The 24,167-nt window shown below is 35.2% G+C and overlaps 1 protein-coding gene across 1 annotated transcript; it reads right to left on the reverse strand.

Annotated features, from left to right (window-relative positions):
- Positions 1-331: 331 nt before the first annotated feature.
- Positions 332-24,167, reverse strand: LOC145330585 (endoplasmic reticulum lectin 1-like). Its single transcript, XM_080175218.1, has 21 exons — positions 24,064-24,167; positions 22,996-23,844; positions 20,954-21,043; positions 20,526-20,576; positions 18,087-18,199; positions 16,806-16,874; positions 15,837-16,036; positions 15,021-15,165; positions 14,406-14,511; positions 13,084-13,155; positions 12,207-12,286; positions 11,210-11,300; positions 10,139-10,216; positions 6,379-6,471; positions 5,582-5,667; positions 4,324-4,409; positions 3,486-3,618; positions 3,085-3,167; positions 1,949-2,063; positions 1,566-1,638; positions 332-961 (listed from the first exon to the last, which is right to left on the reverse strand). The coding sequence occupies exons 2-21, from the start codon at positions 23,074-23,076 to the stop codon at positions 782-784; spliced, it is 2,025 nt and encodes a 674-aa protein (XP_080031344.1). The 5' UTR covers positions 23,077-23,844; positions 24,064-24,167; the 3' UTR covers positions 332-781.

The following is a 24,167-nucleotide window of genomic DNA, read 5'->3' on the forward strand; positions in this document are numbered from 1 at the left end:
TTGTCTGTAATACAATGCTATTCATGATTTTTCAGTTAACTGACAACCGGTTCTTATCCAGCGGATATTAATCGGTTTCGAAGCCATACTGGAAATGAACTTGATATCTTGACTTCAGGAAAAACGAATATTGCACAAGAAGAAAAACTATTTTGCCCATCAATTTGACAATAAAAAAAAAACATTTCTTTTTTAATTGTACCTTGTGAACATTTAAAAAAAAATACAAATTACATAATTTTATTGTAGAATAAATCTATTTTTATTTATTAAAAAATAACTTAGATGCTCAAGAGATTATTTTTTTAAATCTTTCATACCTACCTAATGATTCACGAATATTATTTTTTTTGTGTCCAAAAAATTAAATACATTGAAAACTTTATTAATGTGCTTTGTATGCCTAATACAGAGATCTTAAGTGACAAGAAAATGGACGATAAATTAACATAAAAAGTTTGGACACTGATTCTTTGTACTGACCTATCAAAACTTAACCTAGATCTCCAAAGTTTTAATCTACAAATAAGCAAAAGTGTCACTATTATTTAAAGTCCTATTCATTGTCTATTCCCTTCCTGGTATAATTTTATCAGGGTTTAAATAATTCAACTAACAAAAAACAAGTGCAAGATTTGTTGAACTTTTAGTTTTAAAGAATATCATTTCAGGGCTATATAGCATTAAGAATCATAAGTAAAACTCTATTAAAAACCTAATATAAAAGGTCTTATACTTTCTAATAAACTTTAAAAAAGTGCAAATTTTAATGAAACTACATTCATAATTCATCTTTCTCTTTCAGTTCTTCCTCCTTTTTATTATCTTCTTGTAGATTTTTAATTTCTTTATTTGGTGGATTTTCTAAGTTATCATTTTGTTGACTAGATGCAGGCATAATATCAATTTCTCTTTCTTTGATAACTTTTGTTGATACAGTCTTTCCATCAACTATCACTTCCTAAATAAAAATAAAGAATTACTTAAACTAGGGTTGGGCCGGATATCCGGTCTGGCCGGTTATCCGGCCGGATATCCGGCCATTTTCAATATCCGACCGGATACCGGATATTAAAACTATCCGGTTACATGATATCCGGCTGATTTTTGACGCCGGATATCCGGTAAATTGCCGGATATTGAACGTTGGCCAGATATCCGGCCGGAACCGGATATCCGGCATGATAAATCGGCCGGATATCCGGTATCCGGCCCAACCCTAACTTAAACTGAGGACAAAGTCATATCTGCCTTACCTATCAATTACCTCATACAAGCGAGGCTGCTATCTATGACACTTGAACTTGATGCCACCAGATTCCTAAATCTGGCAACAGATGACGAGATACATGAACAAGAAAGATAATGGGCTAACAACAACAACAACAACATGACACTTGAACGTCAGTCAGATCCAACAACGTATGATAAAAAATCTCGCCTTTTCAGTCCTAACACCCAGGGTATTTGGTTAAGTAAGATTGAACGACTTTTGTTTGGAAGTCCTAACTAAGCGAGTGAGCATGCTAATAAGTTATATTCGCCCTACTCGGTCTAACACTTACTTGTAATTTTATCTTCACACCGTCCACAATAAAAACATCTTCTTTCAAGGTTCCACCACCAGGAGTTTCTTGCCTTTAAAAAAAAATAATTTTGATACCTAGTTGTTTCACCTCTAGGGAGGGGGTGAGGAAGTTTAGGAATATAGATTAAAACCATCCCTAGACAATTATAAAGCTTCCCTGAAAAGTACTACCCATTAGGGGTATTATTCTCTTAGATTTAAAAAAAAAATTTTGAACCGGTCCTAATCCACCAAATAATAATCGGTTTTGAAGCCATACTGTAAAATGTATTAAATCTAAGTGATTATTTCTTTATAAATAGTTCATGTACAAAACGTAAAAATTTTTTTGAAATGTCCAATAAGATCCCAAGGACAAACCTGGTAGAAGACGAGTAGTAAAATTTTTTTTCTTGCAAAGAATCAATGACAACATGCTCAGAATCTTGATCACCAAATCTCTCCTTCTTTCTTCGGATTCTGTCTTTCAGCACAGCTAAAAAACGAAAAATGTCAGAGAGAGAGAGGTGACATTGGGCCGTTTATTGCTCAAGTCCCCAAAGTTTTTTAATAACGTTTTCTTATTCGTTAGCTTAACAACTTTTGGGACTTTAGTAGTGAATGTTGATTGATTGGTTTATTAGGTTGAATGTTCAAACATTTTAACCACTAATTTTAAGCTACAGAAGGGGTAATTTTGTGTATCATCATTGGGGATGTACATCATTTTATAGGCCATTGTCTTATTCCTTTTGATCCATGTAAAAATGTACTGTTAAAAATCAAACTTAAAAACTCTATAAAACGACTGGACATTATGTCCTATAGGTATAAAATTAACAGGATATTTGCCTGTCTGTGTGTGTGCACCGTAGTATTTTGCTAACCGCAGAACCGATATGGTACTCCTGTACAGTGTAGCTTCTCAGTGTAGGTCCTGGGAAGGTTTATAAATAATATGGGGGGGGGGGCACCACCACCCTCCCAAGAGTTATTGAATCCAACTTCCCCCCCCCCCCCTGAAGTGTCCCTAGAGGACTCTAGGACCGTAGCCGCTAGTCCTTATATAAAAGTAACAGAATCTGTATCTGTCTGTGTAGCTTCTTATATGTCCTGGGAATAATTTTTAAGATTAAAGTATGAGGTACGACCAACCTAATAAGAGAAATCGCAATTAAAAAAAATAACGCCCCCCCCCCCCCCCCAAAAAAAAATGTATTTTTTATAATTTTATTTTTGAAAATTAAAGTGGGATGGTCCAATTCTACCTACTAAGATAAATATTTACTAGGGTTGGGCCGGATACCGTATATCCGGCTGATTTCTAATGCCGGATATCCGGTTTCGGCCGGATATCTGGCAAACGTTCGATATCCGGCCGGACAACCGGATATTCGGCGTCAAAAATCCGCCGGATACCGTGTAACCGGATAGTTACATATCCGGTATCCGGCCGGATATTGAAAATGGCCGGATATCCGGCCATACCTGATATCCGGCCCAACCCTAATATTTACCCAATCTTTCTTTCTCTTCATTGGATAGAACTCCTTCTTGTTCAAGTTCTGTTAATCTGTCAGGCTTTTCTTCATAAGCAACTCTAAATTAGCAAGTATATTGCATTAATGATACTTTAGGTTTTGCAAAAAAAAAATATTTTACTTTTATGCAAATTAAAAGCAGTTCCTTTTTAACTTTCTTTATTTAAGAACAATCTGAATCTTAAGATTGCAATAACTACTGAAATAAATGAATTTGCCATTTTAGGGAAGCTTCACATAGGTTCTGGGATAGTTTTAAGCTATTTTATTCTAAGATTTAAGTCTTGGGATGGTTTTAAGCTATTTTTCTCTCCCTTTTGAAAACAGAGCCACTAGATGCTAAGGAGCATAGCTGCTAGTTATCAAAAACTTCTCACCTGCCCTTAAAATCCTTAATTTTTCTGACTGCATCTTCTATTTCAGAGAGGAAAGTTGTAGGATTTACAATTGGTTCAGGTTTCACTTTTTTCACTCCCAAATCCAGAGGGGGTGGTGTTGGTAACGGTTTATCTGAAATACAAGAATGACAACATTCATAACAGCGAAACTCTGGAATGGTAGGACAAACGAACACTTGTAGAGTGTCAGAACTTATAGACAAAATGATTGTTTGAAACGCAATAACCCTAAAGCAACGGACGGACAAACAAGCAGACTAACTTGTTGGTTTTCTTTTCGAGCTCTATCTATGGCTTAAAATTAATCTTAAAAATCAGCATGTTTTCAAATTGGTAGATTCAGTGAAATCAATAACATTAAAAATCATTGATTTGGACATGTTTGTCTTAAATCGGTACTTCCAGCTTTTGCAATGGCCAACCCAGGTTATGAAAGTACCAAACTATGCATAAAATTGTGTAAATATGTGTAAGAAATATTATTATCATTTTGTATGCTTATGTTGAAATACATCTATCTATCTATCTAATTTGCAGTCTTATGCTCTTGTAGAGTGGCTAACTTATAGATTATTATTACTTGCATCTTACACCAGATTAATATGTACTCTGATAAAGTGGAACTTTTAGCTGGCTAAAATAATGATTTCCCAATCCACCCCAACCCCCTCCTACTGGATGAACGAACTGACCAATAAATAATGTAAATGTTAGCAACCTAAAGTGACGACAATTTTCCACCTTTCAAAATATCTATGTATATTCACTTCCTTTATCTGACTATACTTTAAACTTTTTAAAATAAATGCATAGGTACCTATGGAATCCATGAAACCTTCTGGCATGAGTCCAGTTTCAGGATCTGCATACGATAAAATATCACAGACTAAAGGAGATTCCACACCTGACATTTCAATCAATCAATCACATGTTGGAAATTAAAAATTTAATATCAGAAAGGGATAGTATCCAGGGAGTAAGGGAGGGGACAATGGGCAATTTATTCAATTTAAGAGTTTTAAAGAAAGGCCATGAAATTCACACTAATCCATAAAATTTGGAGGAAATTGTAAAGGGTTTGTACATTAAATTTAGAAAATTATAAGCTAAGAAAAAAGTCATGCAAAGCGAAATCACATCTTGTTTTTGATGAAATATATATAATGAGGTCTAATGGTGCGATTTTTATATTACAAGATTAAAGGACCCAGCCAACTGCTGGCTGGCACGGCAAAAATATGAACCAATACGCCAGCCTGCCCTTTTTTTATCCAGTTAAAAGTTTATTATTTCCCTTGCCCTATGCCCCCACCTCCCATCTCCCTTTTCCTATCGTGTGCTTAAAAAAAAGATGAGAGGAGAGGGGAGTGAAATAGATTATGGGAGGGGGGCTGTGTATTCTCAACTCTCTGTCTGCTAGATTAAAAAATAACACAACGAGTAGCGGCATTTCATGCTCAAGTACCCAAACTCAGTCAGAAACTGCTAAATTCTTGTACATTCCCTTTAAGCCAGTACCCAAAGTCTGAGACTACTAAAAATTGAATATTCGATCCATTGTCCCCTCCCTTACTCCCTAGATAGTATCATGTTGGGGTATTGATTGAGCAAGTTTAACTTATCATAAAAGTACTTAGGTACCTATTCAATGTGTAATATTGTGTTTGGCTTAAAAACAGTGTTCTTAACATTCATTAAGCAATCAAAATGACTCGCATAGTTATTTTCAACGTTGAGTTGGGTTAGAAAAAAATAGGGATCTAAAGGGATAAGACAATGGCTTATAAATTGATGTACATTCCTTATAATAATACACAAAATAACCCCTTTTCTAGATTACAATAAGTGGTTGGAACGTTGTGACACTCTACTTAATAAACCAACTAATAAAAATTCCCAAAGCTCCCATAGATATTAAACCAGCGAATAAAATAAATCTTATTATAGAACTTTGGGGACTAGTGTAATAAACAGTCCAAAGTCCCCTCCCTACCTCCCTAGAAAAAACTTTGGAAAAAAACCTATGTTAGTCTACAATTAGTTGACATTATTATTTTTTAATTTGTGATTGATTTCCTAAAACATATTGGCAAGTTTTTGGTTCTAGAAGGTACAGAGATACAACTGAAGGAGAATCTGCTTCTTTACATTTCAATTTTACCTAAATTAAATGTTTAATTAATCTAATATGGCCGAAAATGGAAATGAATGAAAAAAAATATATAGATATTTTTCCCAGAGATTTTAAGAGATAGGATAATGGTCGATAAATTGATATACCCAAAGATTATAACCCAAACTAATCATTCTGTAGATTGAAATAACTTTGGGTTTCAGTGTAATTTACAGTCAAATGTACCCTTTCTCTATTGTTTTGCGTTACAACAATACAACAAAGTTGAAAAAAACCACTTAATATCAGTATCCGACTAAATCATATAGATTTCAACAATCAAATAGATTTAAAGACAGACTAAGTAAGCAAAAAAGAAGATTCATTTCAGTCAGAGAAATATTCACATATAAAGCATACCTATAAAGCAACAGCGACAATAATTAACACAATTACAATAGGTAAAGAACGGATGGGCATGGGGAGTTTTAATTTAATGAGCAGCTTCGCTACTAAAAATGTATATCTAGTGTAGTTAACAGTAAAATGTTCCTGTTTATGATTATCTCCAAAAATCTATGAACTTATAACTGTACATTGTTGATTATTTGATGGCCTTCTTTTGTCGGTAGAAATTTTGTTCGAGCATAATCTATTCGTTCCAATGCTAGGCCGTTAGCCTTTAAAGTTCATAGATATTTGGAGATAATCGTCACCAGTAACATATTACCGTGTACTGCACTAGATCCAAAACTGTACCTCCACATGTCTGGGCCGTCCTGTCAGGTCACAAACATTACCATCAGAATATAAATGACTCACAAACTTTCTTTTATCCACAGATTTGGGTTTCTAGAAAAACAAGATTTTAGCAAAATTAAAGAAACACTAGCGGCCCTAGCATCAAGGGATTCTGCTTTTAAATGGATGAGAGGGCAGAAAAATAGTCTTAAGTATTATTAAGGCTTCAATCTAAAATTTAAATAGCCTAAAACCCTCTTTTGACCTAGGTAAGCTTCCTTTAACAGGAGAACTTAATTAGTTCAACAGTTATTAAAATAGTCTTAAGTATTATTAAGGCTTCAATCTAAAATTTAAAAAGCCAAAACCCCTCATAGGACCTATGTAAGCTTCCTTTAACAGGAGAACTTAAGGGGGGGGTTTTTAATGCAACCATCTCGTAATCAGTGAGCAAATGGCACTTAGAATTCGAATTTCGATCTGAAATTTTGCATGAGTAATCCTTGATAGGTCTATTTTCCCTAAATCGAACAAAAAGTTGGAAAAGTAACGGCTGGCGGCTGGCAGCTCAACCGTTTAGCCGTTTTTTGCCTATTTTTAGGACAAATTCATCATTAATTACGTAGGAATCAACTTTTTAAGACATATTTCTGGTTTAATTCATGTTAAATGATAACAATAACCTTTTTTAAAATTTCTAGTACCAGCTGCTAAACGGCTAGAACCGGCTGAAAACGGCTGGGAGCCGCCTAGAGTATAAAGGGTAAATAGGGCTTGTGACATGTCTAGGGGTAGGTTTCTATGGGTGCTGAGCTCAAAAATGCTACTAAAAATAGTGACGGCCAATCCATATGGCAGCTGGGTAACAGCTGCAGCTCAGCTGCGAGCGGCCAAGAGTAGAATGAGTAGATAGGGCTTGTGAAGTGTCTAGGGGTAGGTTTTTATAGGTGCTGAGCTAAAAAATGCTAACAAAAATAGTGGAGGCCAATCCACATGGCAGCTAGGTAATGGACGCAGCTCAGCTGGGTAACGGCCGCAGCTCAGACTAGATAGGCTAAGAGTAGAATGAGTTCATGAGGCATGTGACGTGTCCAGGATTAGGTTTTTATGGGTGCTGAACTCAAAAATGCTTCTAAAAATAGTTTCGGCCAATCCCTGCCTAGCTGCTGCGAGCGGCTAAGAGTAGAATGATTCGATAGGGCTTGTGATGTGTTTAGAGGTAGGTTTTTATGGGTGCTGAGCTCAAAATTGGTACCAAAAATAGTGGCAGCCCATCCATATGGCAGCTGGGTAACGGCCGAAGCTCAGCTGGTAGAGGCCAAGAGTAGAATGAGTACATAGGGCATGTGACATGTCTAGGGGTAGGTTTTCATGGGTGCTGAGCTCCATAATGCTACCAAAAATAGTGGCGACCCATCCATATGGCAGCTGAGTAACAGCTGCAGCTCAGCTGCGAGTTGCCAAGAGTAGAATGAGTAGATAAAGCTTGTGATGTGTCTAAGGGTAGGTTTTCATGGGTGCTGAGCGCAAAAATGGTACCAAAAATAGTGGCGACCCATCCACATTGCAGCTGGGTAACAGCTGCAGCTCAGCTGCGCGCCACCAAGAGTATAATGAGAAGATAGAGCTTGTGACGTGTCTCGGGGTAGGTTTTTATGGGTGTTGAGCTCAAATATGCTACTAAAAATAGTGGCGACCAATCCATATATGGCAGCTAAGTAACAGCTACAGCTCAGCTAAGGGCGGCCAAGAGTAGAATGAGTAGATAGGGCTTGTGATGTGTATTAGGGTAGGTTTTTATGAGTGCTGAGCTCAAAATGCTACCAGAAATAGTGGTGACCCATCCATGTGGCAGCTGGGTAACGGCGGCAGCTCAGCTGGGAGCGGCCGAAAGTAGAATGAGTACATAGGGCTTGTGACGTGTCCAGGGGTAGGTATTTATGAGTGCTGAGCTCAAAAATACTACCAATAATAGTGGCGGCTCATCCATATGGCAGCTGGGTAACAGCTACAGCCCACAAGCCCTATCTACTCATTCTACTCTTAGCCTCCCCCAGCTGAGCTGCAGCCGTTAACCAGCTGCCATATGGATGGGTCGCCACTATTTTTGGGAGCATTTTTGAGCTCAGTACCCATAAAAACTTACCCCAAGACACATCACAAGCCCTATGTACTCATTTTACTCTTAGCCGCTCCCATCTGAGCTGCAGCTGTTGCTCAGATGCCATATAGATTGGCCGCCACTATTTTTGGTGCCAGCACCCTACCCCTAGACACGTCATAAGCCCTATCTACTCATTCTACTCTTGGCCTCTCACAGCTGAGCTGCGGCCGTTACCCAGCTGTCATATGGATGGACCGCCACTATTTTTGGTAGCATTTTTTAGCTCAGCACCCATAAAAACCTACCCCTAGACACGTCACAAGCCCTATCTACTCATTCTACTCTTGGCCGCTCGCAGCTGAGCAGCAGCTATTACTCAACTGCCACATGGATTGTCCATCACTATTTTTGGTAGTATTTTTGAGCTCAGCACCCATAAAAACCTAACCCTGGACATGTCACATGCCCTATGTACTCATTCTACTCTTGGCCTCTCCCAGCTGAGCTGCCACCATTACCCAGCTGCCACATGGATGGGCCGCCACTATTTTTGGTAGCATTTTTGAGCTCAGCACCCATAAAAACCTACCCCTAGACATGTCACAAGCCCTATCTACTCTTCATACTCTTGGCCGCTCCCAGCCGTTTTCCGCCGGTTCTAGCCGTTTAGCAGCTGGTACTAGAAATTTAAAAAATGGTTATTGCTATCATTTAATATGAATTAAACCTAAACTATGTTTTAAAAAGTTGATTCATACGTAAATAATGATGAATTTGCCCTAAAAATAGGTTAAAAACGGCTAAACGGCTGAGCTGCAGCCGCCAGCCGTTACTTTTCCAACTTTTTGTTCGATTTAGGGAAAAAAGACCTACCAAGGATTACCCATGCAAAATTTCAGCTCGAAATTCGAATTCTAAGTGCCATTTGCTCACTGATTACGAGATGGTTGCATTAAAAACCCCCCCCTTAGTTCAATAGTTATTAAAATCTTAAGCTTCAGATAAAAAAACTTATTACTATCTTTATATTTATTAATACCTATGGGATTAAGATAACCTTAAAAGGTGGAAAAAGAACAATTTTACACTAACAGGAAAAAATAAGGAAAAATAAAATGAAATTGAAAATAAAAATCCTTATTATGGATGAATATTTCTCTGTAATATAATACGTAGTCTTTTCCAATTACAAATAGTAATCCTCCATAATTTTTTTTAATGGGTTCTGTTTAATGTTTCATAGTAAACTTTAAGGATATCAAAAATAAATTGTTAATAAAAATCCACTTGAACGATGACGCAATATTCAAAAAAGTTTTTCAAATAATAAATAAAATTGTTTTCTAGAAATCATAAAATGATCAGAAATTATAATAGTACGAATAAAAATCATATAACAGAAATTAATTAAATTATATCATGCCTTAACTTATTCAAATAAAATTTTCATTTTCAAGAAGGGGTTAGTTATATTTTTTTCTTTTTTTGCGATTTCTCGTGAGAGGGTGGTGGTAATCTCCCCCAATAATCTATAAACCTTCCCAGGATCTATGGGAAGGTTTGCTGTATAGAAGAACTATAACGGTTCATTCAGCGGTTGGCGAGATCCTTCACTACAGACAGACAGACAGACATTCTGTTACTTTATTATAAGGCTTGTAAAATAAAACTAACCTTAGTAGGATGATCTTGGATCCATTTCAAATGTTTTTCTTCATCAAATACTCCAAGATTTATTAAAGTCTTCTCTCCCTTTAAAAAAATACTTTATATCAGACTAGCGGCTTCGCTCCTAGAGTCCTCTAGGGGCACTTGAGGAGGGGGAAGTTGAATCCCAAAACCAACTTTTTAGATTTAGATTTTTAAAAAAAATTTAAAATATTTTTTTTTTTTTTGGGGGGGGGATTAATTTTAGGGGCGATTTCTCTTAGGAGGGTGGTTGTTCCCCTCCCAAATATAGTTATAACCTTCCCGGGACTTATGAGAAGCTACCATGTAAAGGAGAACCCGATCGGTTCAGCGGTTAGCGAGATCCTTCAGTAAAAACAAACAGACAGACAGATCTCGTTCTACTTTGTTTTATAGATATCCTAAAATAGGGTAAATATAAAATATCTGCATTAATACACAGGGATCTAAGGGGATAATACAATGGCCGATAAATTAATGTACATCCTCAATGATGACAAACAAAATCACCCCTTCTGTAGATTAAAATGAGACGTTGAAACGTTTATACACTCAACTCAATAAACCAACCAATCAAAATTCAGTAAAAGTCCCAAAAGTTGTTATTTGTAAAGCCAACGAATAAGAAAACGATATTGTAAAACTTTGGGGGCTAGTTTAATAAACAGCCCATCTATTCCTTATTTGTAAAATGTACAGCATAAAAACCCGAAGAATTTTAATTTAAAGGGGTTGTTGCACTGAATTTATTGAACTGCATATTTTCTTTAGTTCAATATTTCAAACTACATCTAATTTCAATTTTCTACCAGGCAGTTTTAAAAATAAGAGGACTTAAAAATCATATTTTTTGGATATATGCAACAAAAATAGCTGTCCTGTTTTCAGAAAACAGCTTGATGACTATATTTGTAGTGCCAAATTGATTTCCATGTATTGTAATAAGAAACTATATTGTATGTTAGATGGTATTCTTGTAACTTATGCTTGCAGCAACAAAAATTTTTAGATGCACTTCATTCAACTATCCCTTTACTACAAAAGATTAAAACTTACATTTTCTTCAATATGGAATTGATCAACTTTTTTTCCATAGCAGAATTCATATTTCCACCACCCTGAGCCACCAACCAGACAGTGCTCGCCTCTGTAACAAGAACAATCATGTTTTTATCTTAATCTGAGCGAAGCTTTTATCATTAAATATTGAACCCGCGACTGTGGCGTAACACGTAGCGTAGCGTATCAGCTCATTGTCGGGAAAGTGCTATGTTCAAATCTTGGCCCACTGTCATGTACACTAATGTATGTACACTTTCAGGCCACCAGTCCACTAAGAAGAACAACGGGTTGCCTGCGGCTCACTGCGGCAGACATTCTAATTTCGCGGTTGCAAACAGCAAATAAAAGATTTTCATTTTTCAGACCGCTTAATTATAATGTCTGCCGGCTCTTTAGAGAACTAAGCTGTCCAAATAAACCATCCAGGTACAGCTTAATTCTCTGAATATATTTAACCCTTTTCTTCTTTCTCACTAACCATTACTGTAAAAACATGGGGGGAGAATAGGATGTTAGTTTAAGCCGGGTGTAGCTTAGGCTTCCAACAATTGAGCCAAAATATAACATTTGTTATTTAGGAAAAAACATCAAGACCTTCCAATAATTCCAGACTCCATTAAATGCCCTGAGGCCCCGCCTGGAGACCCTAACCGTACTCCCGTCCTGGCCCCCTGCACCCTTTGGATAACCTCTGGTGAGATTGTGATAAATTTGATCTTCCCTGCATTACAGACCCAGGTAGTTTATTATTGCTAAAGCTGCTCTATAACTAGCCAATCTATAAGTCCTATTCCATCTTGGGGGATACAGCATCCTTCCCAGACACCCACCACAGCGTCATTTCTATCTAACGACGTTAAAAATGGTTCCTACTACTGCTTTGTCAGGTGCGCGACATAAACAGTTAGATTAATGGCTTGGCCCAAAATTATTACCATTCATAGTTAGGTCGTGCAATCTAAGAGTTAATTTCAGTGTGAATAAATCTTACTTGAGAAATTGTTTAACAATCTGAGCATCCATCATGGGTTTAAATGGTTGACGGTTCGAATCTCTCCATTTCTCTGCTGTCTGTAAAAATGGATTTATTATTACTTGGATGTTACACCAGATTTTCATGTTCTCTAATAAAGCGAAATTTGTAGCAGGCTAAAATAACGATACTCCTCATCCAGCCCCTTTCCCCTACCGCCTGTCATCCGACTGGATGAACGAACTAATCAATAAAGGGGTTCCAAGTTAGCAACCTAAATTCCCTCTGTCATAATTTCCACGTATATTCTATTTGTAAAAGAACATTTACCAGGCTTTGTTCCAAACACTTTCTTTATGATTTATGATATACAATATTTATACAATTTTAATTTTATTTAGTCTAAGAATTATATTGTGTGCTATTCTAATCCATTTAAATCGTAGTTTTAATCCTAGGGGAAGTGCGGTTGTGGCATTTTTGAAACCGAAACTAAAAAACGAGTTACCACACTTACACTGTAATTTGGCAAGGCAGTTTCTTTAAGGAGGTATTATGTCGTGGAACTGTGAAGAAACAGCGGCGAAACCACCGCTCTCGTCGAAATTTTGTTTTGCCTTTTCTCGCTAAATTAAACAAATTTGGATCATTGATTTGAGACAAACATTTTTTCAACAACAAAATTTTCTTATATTTGCACTTGACACTATTGTAGTAGGTATTTTTTATATGTTGAAAATATTTGAATATTTAAAAAGTGTCAAATAAAAATATATGGGAAATAAATACCTAAGTTTGTCTCAGATGATTCCAAATTGATTAGGTAGTAGAGAAAAGGCAAAAAAATGTCGGAAAAAATCTTAAGAATTATGAAGTAGCAATATTAAGTATTTACCTTAGCAATATTTTCACTGACAATATTATCTCTATTCTCCAATGCTTCAGATGGTCTGATTTCAATCTTAACCTGAAGAGTTAAATAAATACCCTCTACTTTGTGATATAGTAATATGTAATACATTTAGTAGGGTTGGGCCGGATATCCGGCCATTTTCAAAATCCGGCCGGATACCCGATATTAAAACTTTTAATTTGTAGAGATGTGCGCGGTGTACGTCCATAATTAATTTGTTGGACAGCTGTAATTTGCACTACCTAAGGGTGATTTTCAAAGTCTTGGCCCAAAACAGGCGCAACTCATGACCATGCACTGTACAGTTAAGACTTCCAAACAAAGGTCTTACAAACAAATGGTTGGATGTTAAGGGGGGGGGGTGGGCCCGGTGGGGGGGAAGTTCTAACACATTTGCGTAAACCTGGTATATAGGCTTTATCTTTGGACTGAGAGGATAGGTTATTAGAAATAAAATCATTCTTATATGATGAATTATCCCAAGTTTTAAGATTTTTTGGATAGGCCTCCAGGTTCCGGAGCTCCAGGCCTCCAGGTGGTCTCTGTACAGGTAAAAATGAAAAAAATATTTTTTTTTTAAGAGTTAGAGGTCAACTTATAAAACAAAATATGCATCTTTTTGAATGTTATTCACATATTTGAAGAAAAAACATAGGTGATAGCACCTTTAGTTGAATTGAACGATGCCCTTTTGGACTTTCACTAAAAGTCAAAAGTGGACCAAGCTCCCACCCACTATGTAACAATAATACCAGGGTTGGCAGGAAAAGTCTAGGGCAGATTAAACCACATAACTTTTTTCCAGTTTTAACCCCCAACAAAAATCCATAGCAAAAGCCCACCTTGAAAAATGCAGTTTTTGCCTCCAAAGATGTCTTAAAGAGAGGGGTAGGTTTCTGGTAGAATCCGTAAAGGTGTGTGTTTTAAGGCTTAAAAATAATAGTAGAACGATAATATTCACTAAATATGTGTATTTCTTGTTGAAAAGAACTATAGACAAAAAAATTTTTTAAAAAGTTAACATAAAGTTTTATCGTTCTACTATTTTTTTTACTTATAACACATAACCTTTACGGATTTTACCAGAAATCTACCCCTCTCTTATTACATTTTATTAATTTACAACAACAAAAAGACTTCTTTCTTTTTTTTTCAAATAGAAAAGTTGCTTTCTAAAAATAAATCTTTTTTGTTGTAAAACCTAATGTTTTTATACTGTGTGTTTTTCCCCAATATTTAACCATTTAAAACCGGATTTTTCTAGAAAAAGCTGGATCTTTGCCAACCCTGAATATTAATAATACCTGTCCAGGTTTAGCTCCAGTCTTGAAGTGAGCCTCCCAGTATCTGCCACTTCTCATCTGGTTACCCTCTGTCTCAAGGGCAACCAGGTCCGCTGGCTTTGCAGGACTAGAAATGTATAACATATGTATATTTACCTAACCTTAAACTACTTTAATCATAAATCAGGAGCTAGAGATAAGTAACAGGAATAGGGTATAACCAACAAGCGAAATAAATCTAAAATAATATTTGGGGGGCAGATGTAAAGGTCGTTTAACTAACCAATCAATATCTACTAAAGTCCTAAAAGTTGTTAAGCCAACGAATAAGAAAACATAATTATAAAACTTTGGGTACCAGTATAATAAACAGCTTAATGTCAAATGACGGACATTTGGAATAATAGAGTAGCTTCGATAATAAAACCCTATAATTTCAAGGATCAAAAGGATAACATAATAGCTGATAAATGATGTACATCCTTAATGACAATACACAACATAACCCTTTAAATTAGTGGTTGAAACGTATGGACACCCAACTTAATGAATCAACCCTGCTATAGTTACCTATCTGTAAGAGGACAGACATTTGGAATAATAGAGTAGCTTCGCTACTAATAACCCTACAATTACCTATCTGTAAGGGGCCTGCACTTGATACCGTGCTCAGTGACCTCGTCAGGTTTGAAGTGTGGATGAGTACATAGCACTGAGGTCAGCACTATGACCTCGTACTCACAGGTACTTGTCTCCTTCACGCTTAATATCTCATTTCGTCCTTAATAATAAATGAAAGGATTAATTCTTTTACAAAACCATATGGAAAAATACCTAATATGTTGGTCAAATAATAAAATAATACAAAAGTAAATGCAGTATGTCTGTGTGTAGCGAAAGATCTCTAACCGCTGGACCGATATGGTTCTCCTTTACAGAGAACTGCTTATAGGTCTATAACTATTTTGGGTTAGGATACCTGTCCTCTTCGCCCCTGGAAAAAATAACCCCACCCAACAATTTTCGGGTAGATAATTTCTTTTTCATTAGTGGAGGACGACTTCCACCCCCCTCCCCCCTCTCCTAGAGTGCCCCTAGAGGTCTCTAGAAGCGTAGCTTTTAGTAAAATTTCTTGCAAAAGAAGTTAAGAACCATTAAAAATAATACAGACTATTAAAGACCAACCAGACATAACTTGTAGTCTGTAGTGTTGTGCTATTTCTAAAACTATCTGTAAGAATAGTTATTTATCGCATCGTATTATAGACAGCTCTTTCCGCGGATTTTAAAATGAAAAACTGGTATTTATTTTATGATTTTTATTTGAATAATTGAGGAAAATTGTCTTGTTTACGATACTATACATGATTTTTTAGTAAGGCTAAGTCAAGAACCGGTTCTAATCCAATGGATATTAATCGGTTTCAAAGCAACACTGAAATATAACCTTACCTGTCGGGTAACACATGTACAGAATCTTCGCCTTTCTTGGTTGGTTATTAAGATCACACAGAGTACCATCCTCCATTAATATTTCATAGTAGGGCATGCTCAGTGATTGCACCCTCTTGGTGGGCGGATGCCGCGTTATATCATTTTCTTTATCCATAGCCTCGGCCTTGGCTAGCTGGGTCAACTTCTCCATGCTGTACCTTATAATACAATCAATCAATTAGAAATTATTTATAGCTTCAAAACACATTGATGTCTGCTAGATTAGAACCGGTTCTCACTCCCAGATAAACTAAAAAAATCATGTATTGCATTGCATCATATAATAAAACAATTTTCCGCAAATATCATAAAATCAAAACTAATTTAGTTAGCCCGGACCTTCGGCCCCTTGGTGTAACAAATCTGGATTCTATTTTATAACTTTTTATTATATTATCTACAAAAAGCTGTCTGTAATACAATGCTATAAATAACTATTATAATTTTTCCTTGTTAACCAAATAAGATTACTGTAATAGTGCAATAGTCAGCTAGAATTCTTACTACTTTATTTTAATTTACTAATATTAACAAAATCCAACACATTGAAATTCAGGAGAGAGTAGTCATCTAGTTTAAATTACCTAGGTATAATAAGTAAGTATCTTAGAACCTATCTATCAGAGTTTTAAAGGTAAATAAAATTATAAGCAAGAATAAAAAATAAAAAAGGGGGAGGTAGGTTGTGCTAAAATTCCGTAAAGGTGTGAGTTTTAAGGCTTAAAAACAATAGTAGAACGATAATATCCACTAAATGTGTGTATTGTGTATTCCTTTTTGAATAGAACCATAGACAAAAAAAATTATATATCTATATTTAGTGACTATTATCGTTCTACTACTGTTTTCAAGTCTTAAAACTCACACTTTTACGGAATTTTAGGACAACCTACCTCCCCCTTCATGTAATGATAGGTAGGTACTTACTTTCCAAGAAAGTATTCTTGCAGCTTAAGATCTTTTCCCGATCTTTCTTCATGGTATTGTCGTAGGTACCTAAAAATATATAATATATATCACTAAACAATTGTATATCTTAATGCTTTTGTTATATCAAATACTAGCGGCCTCTAGGGGCACTTGAGGAGGAGGGAATGGAATTGGATAACCCATTTTTGGGGGGTGGGGGGGGGGGTGAGGATGCCCCTGCCCTCCCATTTTTAATTTTAATTAAAAAAAATAATTTGAAAAAAAAATTTAGGAGGGGGATTTTTTTCTAGGGGCGATTTATCTTGGGAGGGTGGTCTGGTGGTACCTTCCCCAAAAATAGTTATAAACCCTTCCGGGACCTATGAGAAGCTATCCTGTTAAGGAGAATCCGATTGGTTCAGTGGTTAGCGAGATTCTTCATTACAAACAAACAAACAGACAAACAAAAAGACAGACTGACAGACATCAAGCTACTTTGTATTATAGATATAAAGAAATATACAAAAGGATCGTAAGGGATAAGTCAATGCAAGAAAAATTTATGTAAAATGATTATACGCAAATTTACCCTTTCTGAGAATAAAAGGGATGGTTGCATGAAGTGCATTTAAAAACTAGAATGCAAGTAAAAGTTACAAGATTACCATTGAACATATATAATTTTGTATTACAATAAATATAATTAGGCACCAGCAAAATAGTCTTCATGTTGTTTTTGTGGAAACAGGACAGTCATATAAGTTGCATATCAAAAAAAAGAAGATTTTAAAGTTTTGATATTTTTATAACTACCTGGTAGAAAGATGAAATTATTTCAAAAATATGCCCTATAAATGAAGTTTCAACTATTGAATAGAAAAAAAAATGCAGTTCACTTTTTTCAAGTTTAAATGCACTTCGTGCATCTACTCCTTTATTGGTTAAAACGATGATCACTGCTAGGATGGAACCAAACTAATCAATATTTTACAGAAGTTTTTAAAAAACCGTAATAATAATTTGCAGTTCAATGATAATAATATCTCTTGATAATAAAAGACATCATTTTTACAATCAGAAAAAAAGACATACTCAACCCTTGTTAGCACACTCCCCCCCCCCCAAAAAAAAAAAAAATATATTTTTTTTTACTTTTTCTTTTAAAATCTTCTATATTAATAGAATGGGTTATCAAATTCGACTCTCCCCTCCTAAAGAACCCCTGGAGGCCTCTAGGGGCGTAGCCGCTAGTATCACATAAAGTATTTGTTCATAAGCAAAGTGAATAAGTTAACTTACTTTCCATGGCAAAGTTCATAGGTCCAGTAGGACTCAAGCCTGTGAACACATTGCTGTTGTTTGAATAATTTCTCTATCAGCTGGACAGGCGATTCTCCGGAGTATTTGGAATCCTACAAATAAAAGTTGACAAATTCAAAAATTAATGTTTTGTGTCAAATCTTTTAGGCATATTTTTGCTTAAGAACATTGTGTAAAAGAGAGAAGTCGCTTTGCTTGTAATGAGTAAAATCGTAAGTAAGCTTCAGTCAAAAGCGAATGCATATATAAAGGAATTTTTGTCCATATTATTAATTCACTCACGACTACGCCCCCTAGAGGCCTCTAGGGGCATTTAAAATGTTTTCTTTACAATCTATGTTGATTCATGTGTTTACCAAAAAATATTTTTACATCGCTAAATGGGGTTAGTGAATTTCGATTTCTCTTAGGAGGGTGATGGTAATGGTATCCTCCCCCAAAATAGCTATAAACCTACCCAAGACCTATGAGTATCTACCCTGTTAAAGGGTTGTGCAAAACCCATTTTTTTTTTAAAGCCACGGGGTCGTGGATAATACGGGTTTTACCCGGGTTTTAATGATTTTTCGGGGTTTTTATTTCTACCCATGCGGGGCAATCATTACCACTTAACTAACCTAACCTAAAATAACCTATTAATAGCTACTATAAAAATACAAAGAAAACTAGGGTAAAGCGGGGCGATCTCGGTTTTGAGGTGAAGTCGGTATTTTTTTGACCACCTTCATTAAATGACATTTTTCTCCATGTTCTAATCGACTGACAGAAAAAAACATAAAATCAAATTTGTTTCTTATTAAATTGCCTACAAAAAAGTATAAAATGAAATGTTTGTGAGATGAATTTTTAGGGTACTTATTGGGTCTTGAAGTCGGACGACAAAAAAAAATTTTTCGATTTTTTTGCTTCGGTCGGAAAAACGGTAAGTTGGACAAAAACTGGTAAGAGCTAGAGCTTAGACGTCTTCAGGGGACTTATTAAGAATCTAATAGGCTATCCATTTCCGTTTAAAACTTTAAAAAAGCTTGTATAGTTTTTTCTTAAATCGACTAAAAGTGAAGCGGGGCGAATTCGGTTTTTTCACTTTTTATACTAACTTTTTCAATTTTATATAAAAAAGTGAAATTTTCGAGAAAAAAAGTCAAATTTCTCGTACTTAGAAAATTTTTTTTTTTTTTTGTAGAAAAAATTGTCCGATCTTCATAATTTTTTTTGTGAATGCTCTTTATTACATTTAGCAACTTTAACCTTTAGGGCATGCTGTAATTAAATCAATATGTCATAGGTTTTTTGAAGCTGGAAAATCGACCACAGATTTTGCCAAACTTTTCTCTTTTTTTCAACTTGATTTTTTTAGGAAATTTTGCTAACAGAACTAATTTTTTTTGGGCCAAATCTATTCAAAATTGCCTGAATTTTAAGGATCAGGCCTTTAAAGTCATAAAAAGTTATTTTTTCTAGTAGTATTTTTATGTTTTTTATCAAAAAAATTTTCGAAAAAAAAAGTCAAATTTCGCGTACTTAGGAAAAATTATTTTTTTTGGTAGAAAAAATTGACCTATCTTAATAAAATTTTTTGTGCATACTCTTTATTACATTTAGCAACTTTTACCTTTTGGGCATGCTGTAATAAAATCAATACGTCATCGATTTTTCGAAGCTTGAAAATGCCCTACCGACTTCGCCTCATAGCGGGGCGAAGTCGGTGCCGTTTTAGAGATCAATTTTGACAAACTTCCCAAAGTCCTAGGTTTACGTCCTTTTAGGACCTGATCGACTTTTCCGAGATCTTTCTATTGGTCTTGGTCCCATTTAAAAAAAATAATTTTTACGATTTGCAGGTTCAAAATACCGAAAAAAACACAGAGTTCGCCCCGCTTTACCCTACCGTGTCATGAAACCAATTAGGTCCATTCTTATAATATTTAGAAACAGGCTAGGACACACGAAAGCTGGAAAGTTGGCTTACATTTACAGGACAAACAGAAAAATGCAAAATCTAAAGATCCTAAAAGTTGATGAAATTGACAATGAACTTCTAGAATCTAGATGTAAATCTGGATACTGTGGAGTAATGTCAGTGTGAGTAATGAGTCCATTCCTTTGTTAAATACATACAAGGGGTCAATAAAAACATATTTTTTTATATAAATAATGAAAAATAAACTTGTTTTTTAAACAATTTTTGTTTTTTTTTAAAAAAAAAACCAAAAAAACCCATGGGTTTTTTAAGATGGGTTAGAGGGCAAAAAAACCCGGGTGGGTTTTGGGGTGGGTTTTTTGTTTGCCAACCCTGTGTTAAGGAGAACCCGATCGGTTCAGCGGTTAGCGAGATCCTTCGGTACAAACACACAAATAGACAGACAGACATTCTGTTACTTTATTATAAGGATTTAGGTATCTAAAACAAGTTCTTACTCTTCTTTCCTCTTCTTCATTGACTCGTGGAATAAAACATTCATATTTTTCCTAAAATGAGCAAAGTCAGTAATGTTCAAAAGTGGGATAGCAATAACTGACTAGATAGGTAACCATATTTTGATTTTAGAATAAAAAAAATTACTAATAAGAGAGAGAGAGACAGAGACATGGAGAGACAGACAGAGACAGACAGACAGAGAGAGACAGACAGACAGAGAGAATACATATAGCTATAATAGGTATTTTTGAGTTAGAGTTGTTGGCATAAAATAACTTTATTTGACCTTTCTTTTAAATATACAACTCAAAGTCAAAATTTTGTGATAATAAGTCATGTTCAAACTGTTTTTTTATTTACCCCCCCCCCCAAAAAAAAAAATACAAATATATACATATAAATATATATACAATAAAAAATAACTGACCTTATTTTTAGAGACTAAGGTATAGGTTTCCATATCCTCCAAGTTGTCTGGACTCAGTGAACTGGTTTCTCCCAGCCCAGGGAATTCAACCTAGAATTAATAATGGAAATTACAGGATGGGGTAAAAAGCTTCGAAACCAATTAATATCCGCTGGATTAGAAAAATCATGCATCGCATGATATTGTTTCTAGTTTTCTACGAAAATTAAAATATACAATCCTAATATTAAAAATATTGTTAGCCCGTGCCTTCGGTATCTCGAGACTAACAAAACTAGTTTTAATCCTATAATTGTACATTTTATATCCACATAAAGCTGTTTATAATACGATGCGATAAATGCGACAAAACCGCCCCATAACAAAACCGCGACAATAACAAAAGACCAACATTCAAAAAGTCTTAATGCTAGAAGGTCATGGCCGCAAAGCTCGGCCCCCTGGCCTGCCTAGCCGCGGGCGCTGGGCCCCCTTGCCTATAACCTAACCTAACCTTACCTAAATATTGTTAAAAAAATATAAAAAATTTAATGTACATTACCTAACTTATTTATAGTTCAGAATTTCGTTGATTTTACAAAAAGTGGTTGGTAGTCTTTTTTCAAATTTTTAATATTTTTTTACAACATTTAGTTAAGGTTAGGTTAGGTTATAGGCAAGGGGGCCGAGCGCCCGCGGCTAGGCAGGCCAGGGGGCCGAGCTTTGCGGCCATGACCTTCTAGCATTAAGACTTTTTGAATGTTGAATTCTAAAAAATTTCTACATAGTTATATTTTTGTTATTGTCGCGGTTTTGTTACTGTCGCGGTTTTGCAACTGTCGCGGTTGTTTTATGGGGCGGTTTTGTAACTGTCGCGGTTTTGTTTTTTCCGGTTTTGTATCCACTCCCGATAAATAACTAGGTACCTATTAATGCATGAACTTTTGTTGTAGGGTATCTATTTCTAAGGAAGTTTTACATTGATCCAGAAAGAGTTTTGGTGAAAGGTACAACACCACCTGGCACCAGCCGATAGATTAATGATTTTACACCAAACTACCCCTTCTGTAGATTACAATTATTAGCTTAAAACGTAATGACAATCAATGTAATGATCCAACCAATTAAAATTTCATTAAAGTCTCTAAAGTTGTTAAGCCAACAAATAAAATCGTTATTATTAAAATTATGGGAATGGGACTATTGTAATAAACCAAGGATCTCAAGGGATAAGACAATGGTCGATAAATTGATATTCCTCCAAAATGATACACAAAAATACACCTTCTATAGATTAAAATTATTCGTTGAAACGTTTGAACACTTAAATTAAAGAACCAACCAATCAAAATTCTCTATAGCTCCCAAAGTTGTTAAGCCAACGAATAAGAAAACGTTGTCACAAAACTTTTTGGGACTAGTGTAATAAACAGCCCAATGTCCCCTCCCTCCCTGGGCCTATCCCCAAACCCCTTTAAAGGAGAACTTTACTGATACAGATACTGGTGGTGAAGGAACACTTAGAGGCTTCTTGGGGGCGTTCGTTGCCCCTAGTCTTTCTTAAAATAAAAGCTATGTCTTGCATTTTTTTTTCAATTAGGTGTTTGATCACGAATTTCATATGGTAAAAATATTTTTCTTATTTAATTGATATCCTAATAAGATAAAAGTTATGCTTGAAAATTGTTTTAATAGCTCTTATTATATGTTGCATTTTTAGATAAACGTGAGAGTTGTGATCAGAATTTGAGTATCATTTGTACTCTTTTGCGTCATTGCGTATTTTCAGATATGTATTACCCGTCATCGATACTGGTAACAGAAAAAGGGAGAGGTAGGTTGTGCTAATATTCCGTAAAAGTGTGAGTTTAAACAGTAGTAGAACGATAATATTTACTAAATATAAATATACAAAAAAATTGTCTATGGTCTCGTTCTATTCAATAAGGAATACACATATTTAGTGAATTTTTTCGTTCTACTACTGTTTTTAAGCCTTAAAAATCACATCTTTACGGATATTTAGCACAACCTACCTCCCCCTCAATAAAACTCTTTCTTACCTTGTACAACAATGAATCATCAATAAAGAACTCTGCGCACACCAACTGTAAGCAGACAAGAAAAAAAGGTCGAACCAACATCCTCACAATTAATATCACAAACACAGCTTCGACTATTTACACAGACTAGTAGTTTTAATCCACCTTAAAACTTCATTTATTACAGTGTATTGTTTAATCTATCACAGTTTTTTTTTGCAGGCACTTTTTACAGTGCCTTCATTGTTGGTTCTGAAAAATAGTTGTGTGTAATTTTAGGTGCTTACGACGTGACGCGCACGTATTAAATTATTTGCTACCAAGACATGATCAGAAGATTAATAAGAGAATTTGCACCATTGCATTGTAGGGACTTTGGACTCAGCTGGCTTTATCGAATTTTTCAAATCTACACGTTTAAGAAAAATTTCAATCGCCCAAATAAAAATCTATAAAGGAAATTAAAAATGTTTTAATATAAGTAGAAATAAGGTATTAAAAACGAATAGTTACGACGTTTTTAAAACTCCTTTCACAAACTCTTTTATCCCCCTTATTTTGCTATTTTGCCAACTCAATCCGTATCTACAACGATGCCATAATAAAAAGCAGGTCTCGGCAGCCGCACGCCAGCAGATAGCAAGCCTCAGTGAAATCGTTGCATTATAACTAACTTTAAAATTAAACTGTTTAAATATGTTCCCAAACAGAAAACTTTTCGGAAATCATTTTTTTTTTGGCGCACAATCGGGTTTAAATTTGAAGCTTTTTATGCTTGACTGAGGCGCGGTTGCCGAGCCCAGATAAAAAGTGTTCATATCACTCTAAGCTACAGATGAATGTAATACAATATAATATTGCTAAAAAGGACTAATTAGAATTGTTTCTTCTTATATTGTTTACAGATACAATTTTACCCCTATACAAAATACAGTGTCCCCGCTCTGTGGGCAGAGTTAAAAACAGCTCATGCTCTCTATTCTTTTACTTTAATGCCCGACCATCCTATTTATTTCTTTGTAAAAATTTTCTTTTTTTAAAGATCCACGTTATAAGAAGATTCAATCCATTCAAAATGATTATCATTACATATAATCTAGAAATATTATCTATAAATTTAATTTTATAATCTCTAATTTAAAATTTTAATTATTCTAAAAGTAAATAAAAGAGATTCAGAATAGTTCATATTA

The sequence above is a fragment of the Acartia tonsa genome, chromosome 10 (genome assembly GCF_053477335.1).
Source record: "Acartia tonsa isolate MP-2025a chromosome 10, ASM5347733v1, whole genome shotgun sequence".
Classification (NCBI taxonomy): Eukaryota; Metazoa; Arthropoda; class Copepoda; order Calanoida; family Acartiidae; genus Acartia; species Acartia tonsa.